The following is a 12,053-nucleotide window of genomic DNA, read 5'->3' on the forward strand; positions in this document are numbered from 1 at the left end:
TATATTCCCTTCCCGTTCTCCTGCTGTTCACTAGCTTGTCGTGCATTCTTCCCAAAAATCGGAACTTTTTTAAAATGCTGCGGGACATGGGACAAATTGTTAAAAATCAGGACTGTCACCTTAAACTAGAGGTAATCAGGAATCCCTCATAGCCATTACACGCACGTTAGGCAGCTTTCATTACCCACCTGGATAAAATCACAGCCTCATATTGTGCACAGGAACGTTAGTTTATGTATCTGGGGGGCTGTCTTTGCTATATGACATCACTAATCAAGCAGACATGTGATTATCATCCCCAGAAACCTGAACCCACATTCCAGGAACTTAACCGTCGAAACAAAAAAAGCTTCTTCAATCAGCGAAATATTCACTTTATTTTATTATACCACAGAGCATTGATCATAAGGGGACAGTAGGTTTACACGGACAGAAAACCCAGTAGTCACTTCATGTCAAGCATGATAGACCCCAATAGAGGTCTTACTCTTTACATTTTACTTGACTATTATGTAAGCTTAGTTTTGAGTCATGTTACCTTACTCTCCACCAAATGTAATTTTAGAGTAACTATTTTTTTAATGGCAGGGAAATAACGGAGGACTCTAAGTGGATAATGGGAAAGAGAAATCTCTTGCATCTTTTTTGTATAATTTTTTAATTAAATAATGGCTATAATATAGAACATATTTTGAATTAGAGAAAGAAATCTGATGTTCCCATATCTGGGATTATAATATGTAATATCCCCCGAAACCAAGCGATATATTTGCAAGTCGTCTGTCCAAACAGGACACAAAGTCAACCCAGAAAACTAAATCCAGCAATAATCTCTACAGCTCAGCTGTAGGTGCGATGTTTCACCTTCTCCTCTAAACTTTCAACAGCATGGATTTATTGTTTATTTTCTAACTGAATAACATTGGAGCAGCAGCTTGAAAAAAGCATTTCGAAAAGAATGAAAACTGTAAACAGTAAGATCTAAATCAGCTCTGTCAGACTTTACATGGGCAGTGAGGGCTTCCTGCGTCATCTACATCTCCCCAGTAGCTCCCTGTGTCTGTGCTTGATTTGAGCTGGTAGCCACAGCCCTTCCAAACTGTTGATACAGCTGCAGTCAACTCCTAGGCACAGGGAACTCAGTCCACAGCTGTGTTTTAGGATGAGCACTTATTATTACCATGTGATGTGCTGGGAACAGGGTTTTACCATTACTTTTTAATCTTGTCAGATCCAAGTGACATTCTTTTTCTTTCACAGTTTCAATCCCATGCTTCCCAAAATGTGTATGTGAGCGCACTGATGCCCTCCCACTGACACATCATACACACATCCATTCACACATGCACGGGCATGGATGTGCTGGTGACACTATACACGCTCCCTCCACACCTACACACACTCAGACACAACCCCCCTCACACACCCACACACTCATCTCACGCCAGTCAATCACACACACACACTCACACCTACCACACACAGCACTCACACATCCTCACCCCGCACACACACGTATTCACACTCACACTGGGTAAATTCACAGAGAATCTTTCAGCATCCTACTCAGAGCTGAGGTTGTAGCAGTGAACAAAACAGACAAAATGTCTTACCCTCGTGGAGCTGACATGAGGAGTGTTGAAGAAAATAAGAGTCTAGAACTGGAAGAAATGGATGAGGGGAGGGGTGCTGCCTCTGGGAGCAGAGCTGGCAGTGGTGGCTGTTAACACAGGAGACTAAGTCCCTGGACCTCCTCCTACCATCTTCTCCAAAACTACAGATGGTTTTTATGATTCTCATCTGTTCCAACAACTGATCTTGCCTTTTATCGAAACCAGCTCAATTGAGTGCTTTAGAACCCCTGATGATAACCGGTGATTTGTGGATGTGCAGTATACAAGATCTCAACTGTTGGAACCAGAGATATGGCAGGCTCAGCCCTCAGCATCCCTATAACCACCAAGATGGAAAGACTAAGGGAAGCTGAAGCCTGGGGGTGGAAACTTGCTGTTTTAGGGCACCTCATACTCCCCAGCTTCCTGGGACTGGAGACCTGTAAAGAAAAAATAGCCTATGAAATTCTGTTTTAGCTGTTTTAAGAGGTGCTTTCCATATTTGTTTATGTGTGGTCATTTAATAAAATCTTGTTTGTTTTGCACGAAAGTTGAAAAATATTTTGCTTATTTCAACAAAAACACCATAAAGACACCATAAACATGACTTATTTTCTTCAAGGTCTAGATTTACTAAACACTCTTTCTTCCTTCCCACCCCTAACTGTGGATAAATGTAGACACAGGTGTACACACAGACAGACAGAGAGAGAGAGAGAGAATATGCTTCTAAAAGGGGCTAAGTTTACCCTGGTGACATTGAAGATACTATATTCAAGAGTATTAAAATAATGCTGATTTTGTACATTATTTTATTTCAAATTTATTTTAGCATTAACAGCATCAGTGAAAAAAGATTCCAAAGAGAAATAAGCTAAAATGAAAATATAGACATGCCCAGATTTTTGTTTTCTTCAGGGAGGGAAACTGACCTTAAAATCACGTATGGGCTGCATTTGGAAAGCAGTCACTGTAATAATCGTGCTCCTGGGGGGAATAAAGGAATGTCCTCATCTTTTCTCCTGGAGATTCAAATGGTAAGAACTACAGAGGTTTCTGTCTTCTGTTACCCTTCAAGGCTAAGATCTAAACAGCTTCCCTTCTGTGTTTTCGGTGCAGTGATCAGCCCCAGACTTCTGAGCTGGGGACTTCATTTCTTTTCCTTGTTCTTCTCAGACAGCCACGGTTTCTTGGGACATCCGGACACTGTACTCCACGGTGCCTGAAGACGCACAGCACAAAGCAGAAAATTTACTGGTGAAAGAGGTAAGTGGGACGCTTCTGACGCGCTGTTCTATACAGCTACTGCTTTCCCCTGGGAGACTGCCAGTGCAGTTTACTTTTATCATATTTCTGTCCTTCGCAATACAGAATTCCTAAAGCTCTGATCAACTGGTGTTTTCCCACCCTCATGACCCACAGGTGGCTTTTCATTTTCCCGTTAGTCATGTCACATTATCTGGTGGTGGCTGCCCAAGTTTTAGTTTCTTTTTTTCTTTTTTAACTTTACTTAAAATCCTGGTGATCAGAAATAGTTTTGTGTTCTTAATAATGAATTGATTTTATTTTACTTATTTCAATTGAATTGTAAGAAAGACCTTACTACAGGAGAATTTGGATAATAGAATTTCTATTCTAAGAGAAATATTTCTTTTAAGTACTAATGGTGGAAATAGTTCATGGTAAAGCCCTATACACGGTTTCAGGGGCTGATAAAATCTATTGGCATGACATCTATTTGCACCTTTCGGGGTATGAGAGGCTGACTAAACAGCCGCTTCTTCTAACCATCCTCCAGGCTCCTTCAGGAACGGGGAATGGAATGGGGCCAGAACAAAGCTGCTACTCAGTGTATGTTTGTTCAATGAATAAATGAAGCTAGTCCTTCCTTTACAGAAAATGCAATGATACCACTTACCCCAGCACAATCCAACTGAAAGTAATGACATCTAAACACAGTCTCTAATCCCAAGAAAGTGCTGTGTCCCGATTAGGATTTCATTAAAGCTGCATACAGCAGCAATACTTTTTCTTGGCTCTTAAACATATTTGTGTTAATATACACTGGACTTACAGGTATACACATAAATGCCGAGATGATTAATCCTCCATACTTTATGTTGTCGTGTGCAGTCTGGATCATTGTTTCCCATTTATTTATCTGTCTTACTTTCCAATTCTATCATTCTGTATTTATTTCCTGAAGCTCTCATTGGATTATACTGCTTTCTAATGAAATCATAAAAAGAAAAACATGTAGGTTCAGAAAACTTGAGGATTCTTTTTACCTGAGAACATATTTTCACATTTACTGATAAAAAATAGCGTGTGATATCAGTACAGTAATATTTTGTTTAGAGTTGCCGAGAGAAACTCTTGGTATCTAGTAGAGCATTACTGTTCTTTTTTTGTTATTATTGTTAAGTTGGCAAATAATTTCATATACTAGAAAATCAGAGTCATTAAGACAAAGTCTACAAAAATCCTTGAATAAACATGTTTATTAATAAATAAGTGTTAACTTAGACAGGATCTGAAATTTTTATGATACAGAATTCATAACTAGGAACCTTTACCAGGTCTTTTCTTTTTGTATGTTCTTCACAAAAATGTTGCGCATTCTTTATAAAGGTCTTTAACTTTGTTAAATTTATTTCCAAGCACCTCACAATTTTGTTGCAGATGCAAACAGAATTTTAAAAATCCATTTCCTTTCTTACTGTTCATTATGGATTTTTTTTAAGCTATTGATTTCGTAGTAAGAATAACTAGTTTACTAAATTCTTTCATCCTAATAGTTCATATTGGATTTTTAGGTGTGTGCTTATATCCGCTGCAAGATATTAAAATTTTCTTCTTTCCTAATATGTCTCTTATTTCTTTTCTTTCTTTCTTTTTTTTTGTGTAGAGACAGAGTCTCACTTTATCGCTCTTGGTAGAGTGCTATGCCCATCCCATATACTGAGGGTGACGGGTATCTTATTTCTTTAATGTTCATCTTATTCTATTCTATCTATTCTATACTCTATAATATTCCTAAAACAATGGAGGACAATAATAAAAATATAAGGCATCTCTTTTTATTATTGAATTTAGGGGGACACTTTTAGTATCTTTGATGCTATATGAAATACGGTGTTTTACGTTGGTTTGGCATGTCTTTAGCATGTTTTAGGAAGTGTCTGTCTTATTTTCTTTAGAGTGTTTATAAAGACGGGTTGCCCTTTGTTATCATACACACATTCATGCTGTTGATACAATAGCTTTTCTGTTTTAAATTAGTCCCACACTAGAATCAATGGGCTCTTGTTCTGTGGCTCTATACATGAATTTCTGGTATGAACTTTCTTCTTCAAGTTGTATTATTATCTTAATATGCTGCTGTGTTTGAATTCTTTTATTTTAATGAAAATTCCTGCATTTACTTTCATGAGTAAAATATGGCTTTAATTTTCTTTTTTTCTTTGGTATTGAATAAATTCTAACTTTAAAAAATACATTGGGACACTCTATTTCTGTGTTCTGGAGTAAACAAATAAACAAGTGAAACAAAACAGAGTATCTAGAACAGATTCAAGTACACACATGGTTATTTAAGATGGTACTTTAAAGTTGCTGAGGAAGAGCGCACAGTTCAACAAATACTGCATGGCTATCTATTTTGGGAGATAATAAAGTTAGGTGTGTATCTCATACAAAAATCAATTCCAGATGAGTAGAACATCTAAATTTTCAACCTGCCGTGATGTCTAAAATCCTGCACTTTGGTGTCTGAGGCAGGAGAGTTGCTTGAGGTCAGGTGATTTGGACCAGCCTGAGCAAGAGCGAGACCCCATCTCTACAAAATATAGAAAAATTAGCCAGGTATGGTAGCATGTGCCTGTGGTCCCAGCTACTCAGGAAGCTGAGGCAGGAGGATCACCTGAGCAAAGAAGTCTGAGATTTCAGTAAGCTATGGTGATACTACAGCATTCCAGGCCAGGCAGCAAAGTGAGACCATCTCAAAAAAAAAAAAATCTACAAGAAGGTCCTTATCTAACAAAAGTAATCAATGTAACGTAGTTCTCTGTATCCTCAATGAATTCCCAATGATAAAAACAAAAAAAATCTTCCCTCCTTCATCCTAGGCTATACGATCTATGTGTGTCTGACTTAATAAAGATTAAAAAAAAAATAAAAAAAATCTAAATTTTCAAAACAAGTTCTAAAAATGTAGCAAACATGTTAAAGTGGAAAGTGAACGAAAATGGAAAGATTTAACCAAATAAAAATTTTAAATTTTTTATGATGAATGGTATCATGAATTCCAAAGAAAATAATTTAGAGAACCACTCTTTATATCTTTTGCCTAACCCACATATCGACTCCCACACACACATTTCTTAATAATCAAAATACTATAAATTAATAAGGAAAAGATAAATAACCAAAGAAAATATGAGCAGAAGGCATGAACAGGCTGTTTAAAAGATGAAATACAGTCAGCCAAGAGGCCTACCAAGTGTTTCAGCCTCATGAGTAGTCGTGAAAATATAAATTCAAACAACAATTTTACATACTATTTGAAGGAAGAAAAATGTTAAGATGAATGTAATTTAGCAATGGTGGGAGTATAGTAAAAGAATTCTCACATAGTGTTTGAAATGCTCGCATGTCCATAGCCTTTGAGATATAATTCACAAGCATCTTTTAAGTAGCGTATATAAATGCGTACAAGCATGTTGTAAAAGCAAACTCCAGAGCATAAAGATGTGATCACAGACGTGTATTGCTGAGTTGGAAAGTGTAAAATGTCAATAGCAACGCAGTGGAAAAAAATTTGGTGCCTCCTCATTTTGTACTAATACATAGTCAATTAAAATTATACACATTTAAATATTCTAGTTTGGATGCCCGTGAGCTATTGTCAGAAGAAATAAGCAAGTCGCAGGACGTGGAGCATGATAGAAGTTAAAATCCAACAGAATTCTGCACGTAATTAGCGGTCACCTAACAGGCTAGCTCAGGTTTATTTTTATTGTCTTACTTTGGTAAAGAAAATGTCATATGGAACAATCAGAATCTCAACTGTGTTTTGCTTTATGATCCTACCTGGGCTTGTCTGTCAGTCATAGACATCAATTAAGTTCATCTCACGTGGTCCATTCTTAATCATTTGTAGTATTACTACTATAGACTTATGAATGTTTCCATACATTAACAGACTTCTCAGTTATAGTTTTCTACCCTCTGCCTGGATGTTTAGGGCATTGGTATACAATCAGTTCTGCAGCAGTTTCCTCTTGATTGTAGGAAATGGTTCTCACATGGACCAGGCTTTTCCTCCTGTGGGTCTCTGGTACGTAAGGCCTCCGAGGCCTTGGATATGGTCTCTGATCTCTTTTGGGTCTTGCCACGTAACTCCTCCTCGTATTACTGCTGAGAGCACCTTCGTGGTAGGGCCAGGGAGCCCAGCCCTGAGTCCCAGGACTGACTCAGAACACCCACCCCCAGTCTCTGGATCCACCCAAGGCTTCAAGCTTAGCGACTTTTCCAGGGCAAAGGTGGCCTGAAATGCAAATTTGTACAACACAGGAGATGTCAAAGGACTGTTCTAGAGTTCTTAGAGGCCTTTAGGTGTGTTTGTATTTACAGAGCTTTTGCACCACCACTTCTAACGTCCAGATCCATCCCTGTATTTCTATAGCTCTCTGTGAATCTCACCTGCAGCAGAGAACAGGTGGACCATAGAATTGGCCTTTCTCTTGTTATTGCTCCTGTAAAAATTTCTCGTCTTCACCTGAATTCCCTTTCAAGCACTTGCAATCTTCTTTTCTCACTTCCATGGTATCTTCTCGCTCTCCTAAAATCTGCTCCCACAGAAGCACAGTCCTTTTTACCCTAGATCCCAAACATCTGCCAAATGTAACACTGCTGAGTTCAGGATGGAGCACTCGGCTCCGTTTTGCAACAAGAATGAATCTTCTCGTCATGTTTTTCTTAACCATATGGATCTAAGGTAGGAAAAAGGAAGATGAAGATGCCTGGGAGGAAACGATTTTATTTCCTGCTAGTTTTTCTCTATCACCAGCAGTGAAAATCCTGCAAACACGCCAATGGTTGGGCTTGATTTTAAAATGGAGATAAAGTGAAACTTGTGTTTTATAGGATGGGAAGAAGATAAACGCTATTTATAAATATCTCATAAGGATAATGGAGCATGAATAGACCTGGAGACAGTAGTTAAAAAGGATGAGGTCACCAGAGAACTGGTTTAAGACTGAGAAATGACCCCAGAGAATTATGCTGCAAAAAGTCTTGACCTCAATTGCTAAGAGCCGCTAACCTTTATTGACTACCTACTTTGTGCCAGATAGGCTTCTAAGCCCTGTACTCGGAGTAATTACAAACATGTGTTCATCACTATCATCATTACCTTTTATTGACAAGGAAACAATGTCAGAGAAAGATAAAGAAACTTTTCCAGCCAGTGTCACACAGCTAAGAAGAGACAGAGCCAGCATCTGGACATGTGCCACCCAGTCCCACCCCTGAGCTCTCAAGCCCAATGCTAACTGCCAGCATGGTGCTTTGCTATAAATTTGCTATATTCTTCTGGAAAGAATACCTCTCTCAGTCTTCTACCTCACATTCCCGATGCAGTTTTTGTCCAGGTGACTCTGCTGCGTATAATCAGCAGACCATGCGAGAGGGAATGATAGCCAGATTTGTAAAGCTGGATTAAGCCAGCATTGACATGAATTCATTGACATCTGTAGGGTTTTGTTGCAACACGTGTCTGCCTTACTGTGGCTGCTGTACAAAGCAACTTTTTGGGTCCATCCTGTGCTAAATTGCCCTGTGGTCCCCTGTGGGGTGGCCAGGACCAAGACCATGATTCTATGCAGTAAACTGGCAAGAATCTAGTTTAAACTCATCCAGCTCAATAAAAACTTGAGCTATCTCTCAACTCACTTTACTTTGACAATTCTCCACCTCTTGTGAAAGACGTTAGGTTTTCTTTTCTTTTTTGAATCTTCAATGACTCCATATTTTAAACAAGAGTTCAGTAAAATAAAGGGTCTTCTCTTTTACCTGTTTTTAATTCTCCTTATCTATTAAATTTAAGGTTATTTCTCCAGATAAAAGCGTAAGCCTGTTTCACATCCACTAAATCCCTTCACAGTTATGTTAACATCAAAATGTAGTTGAGCAGCACTGTAAGTATCCTTTTGGTGCCTTCTATGACGTGGGTTACCTCATTCTATATCCCAGAAAAGATTCTGAATGATTAACAGACTCGCCCCAGTTCCCTCACAGCCAGGACTCAGGCCTGCCCTCTCTGACCTGCTCCACGCTCTCACCTGCTTTCTTGTCTCTGACCCTTTGCTAAGTTCATTGTGCTTCGTGCCTGGATTGATGCTGGTACTTCCACTGCTCGCAGGGAAAATAGCCTTCATTTTGACAAACTATAGGGTGAATACCTTTCTGCCTCAGTTTCTTCATCTTTAAACAGGGCTATTAATAATTCTAATGTTGTGTTTCTGACAACAAATACATAGCAATAGTATGAAAACCCTTAGATTAGAAAATAGTTAGTGAGGAATATTATCTGACCCTCATACATGGCTTAAAAATCAGTATCTATAATGTTATAAAAAATTGAACACTTATGTGATAAAATAAGTACAACTCCAATAGGGGTTGGGGAGAATTAAGGGATCTATAAATAGGATATAGACTTCCTAAGCAAAACTTCCATAGCAAAGTTTTTATTTTAATTGGCACAAAGGGACTGTCTAAAGCCGGAAGCTCAGCCTGCTAATTACAACGAAGCTCTTGTTTTGGTCTCTCTTAGAGGTAGAAGATGAGGGAGCAGAGAATTGAGAATAACGCAGTGGCTCAAGGGGGCACCCAAGTCCAAGGGCCACTTCAGCAGAACGGCTGAGAGAGGTACTGACAAAGTACTGAGGTAGCAAGTTACTCTGACAACAAGCCCTCTCTGATATCTGGAAAAAAATCCCGCCGCAGGAGTAGAATAAGGATGATGTAACGGGAAAGTGAGGACTTCAGGGATCTAAGTCTCCCTGTGGACACAGCATAAAACACATGGGGACTCAACAGGCATGGAAACGACATTAAAAGAATAGAATCTAATACTATATAGATGCACATGTATATTAACATTTGTACACACACACACATATGCACATAAGGATGCATGCTGTCATCATTAAGATGACAGTACTAGTGTACAGAGACAAGAGAAGTTCAGATTTTAGCAGCGTCTCTAAAACCAGAAATAGCTGATTCTGTTCACATCAGTATTTTTTTTTTTTTAGGAAAGAAAAATAATGAAAACAGGACCCAAGACTAAATGGAAAATACAAATCATATTTAAGGCATAGTTAAATGTTGTTGAAATCCCCAGGAGTCATTAGAAAATTCAAACTAAAAAGCAGAAGAATGTATGGTTTGAATCAGGGCAGAAACCAGCGTTACGTAATCACAGAATGTTCTACAAAAATCCGGGTCTGTAGGATATTCTCACATCCAGACAGAAAGACAAACACACACACACATTCAAGAGTCTTCAGTTAGCTAATCGCCACGGAGACTGTTTCAGAAGGGAATATGACATGAAACATTACCCTAATTTATCTGGGCACGTACAAAATCTGTCTAGTTTTCCTCGCGTATCTTGAGAAACACCTTTGAGAAAACACTGATGTAAAGCTGAGCCATGGAGATCACAGGAAAGTCAGGGTGCACCATAGTTCAAGGCAAACACAAGCAGCTATTAGCTATCCGTGCATTTCATCCACGAGATGCTAATGAAGAAAGGGGACTATTAACGTCCCCAAAGATCAAATAAGTTGGTTGCTTCTCCTCACGGCCAGACATCTCCATTCTTACTTCTTTTACTTAGTATCCAAAAAGCCTATCTTTGTTCAGAGTGTCTAACAATACTACTCAATTCCACACAATCCCCAGTGGTGACTTGACTATGGACGTTTTCTCATCTAGCAAAAAATAACAAACAAGAGTAATTAAATTAATTGCAAAGTTTGAGCCAAATAATAATAAAAATCAAAAGGTTGACATAATGCTTTTTATTGTTAGCCCTTCAATTTATCTCCTCAATCTCCTACCTGATGACCAGGTTGGTTGTTTCTTTCTCTTTCTTTCTTTCTTTCTTTCTTTCTTTCTTTCTTTCTTTCTTTCTTTCTTTCTTTCTTTCTTTCTTTCTTTCTGTAGAGACAGAGTCTCATTTTATCACCTTCAGCAGAGTACTATGGCATCACAGCTCACAGCAACCTCCAATTCCTGGGCTTAGGCGATTCCCTTGCCTCAGCCTCCTGAGTAGCTGGGACTACAGGTGACTGCCATAACACCCTGCTATTTTTTTTGTTGCAGTTTACCTGGGGCCAGGTTTGAACCTGCCACTCTCAGTATATGGGGCCAGTGACCTACTCACTAAGCCACAGGCACGACCCAGTTATTCTTTTTTTTGTCCTAGTGACACAAACAAGCTCCTCCTTTAGGTGGATAAAATAAGCTACTTGCAATTCAGTTAGGGTTAGGGGGAGTCAATTACGCTGTCTTCACAAATGGGTCAATTTATATCTCCCACTGATTTTTTATTACTGTAGATTACATTGTTTTAAAAACTAAAGTATGGGATAAAGGGCATCACACATTGAATGAAATATTGGACCATTTTAATTATTCAACATTGATTGTTTACTAAGCTGATGGTGCCAGGTGGATGTGGCATAGCCCTTGCCCTGGAGGTACATATCATCAGAAGTTATCAGATTTTTTGCAACACACAATCTAACAAGCACCCTCTGGTGTATTGTTTTAACATAGAGAAATAAAGTCAGGTTCCCATGTCAGAAGAAAACAACTAAAGGCAGACCAGAGGATGGATTGTGGACTTAGACGTGAGTAAGTCTGACATGGCTGTGTGACTGTGACACCACAGTAAAGAGCTATTAAAAAGACAGAAGTGACAGGAGATGGGGACTGCAAAGAAAGTGGAGAAAAGGAATGGGCTAACAATGACTCCCACACCTATAGCTTGGGCTGTTTGCTAAACAGCTGTGACATTAACTTAAGTGCACAGAACAAAGTGAGGACTGCTGGAGCGGGCATGGGTGAAGCCAGGAAGATGCCCTCGCCTGCTGCTGTGCGGAGAGAGATGCCATGGTCTGGGCACCTGAGGCCTAAGGCAAGAAAAGCTTCACCTTTCTCTGCTGCACCCCTTTAAATAAAAGGATTTGTTCAGTAGAATTTAGATGCAGTCAAAAGGCCACACTCAAGGACCTGGAAAGCCACATGTGGCCTCAGGCTGCAGGTTCCCTTCTCAGAAGTTTTGGACAGTCACTCCAGATTTGAAAGTTGAAGTTTTGGCCCACCAAAGTAGCTCACGCCTGTAATCCTAGAACCCTGGGAGGC

The 12,053-nt window shown here is 39.1% G+C and overlaps 1 protein-coding gene across 3 annotated transcripts in view; it reads left to right on the forward strand.

The window, feature by feature from the left end:
* The window catches only part of DOCK10 (dedicator of cytokinesis 10), a 194,932-nt gene that overhangs the window by 57,071 nt on the left and 125,808 nt on the right, over positions 1-12,053 (forward strand). For all 3 annotated transcript variants that reach the window (XM_023510352.1, XM_023510353.1, XM_003784896.2), the window contains exon 3: positions 2,790-2,879. In XM_023510352.1, the coding sequence (XP_023366120.1) occupies positions 2,790-2,879 (90 nt within the window). The remainder of the gene's footprint in view (positions 1-2,789; positions 2,880-12,053) is intronic.

Source organism: Otolemur garnettii, unplaced genomic scaffold, assembly GCF_000181295.1.
Source record: "Otolemur garnettii isolate 467f Iridium unplaced genomic scaffold, OtoGar3 scaffold00013, whole genome shotgun sequence".
Lineage (NCBI taxonomy): Eukaryota > Metazoa > Chordata > Mammalia > Primates > Galagidae > Otolemur > Otolemur garnettii.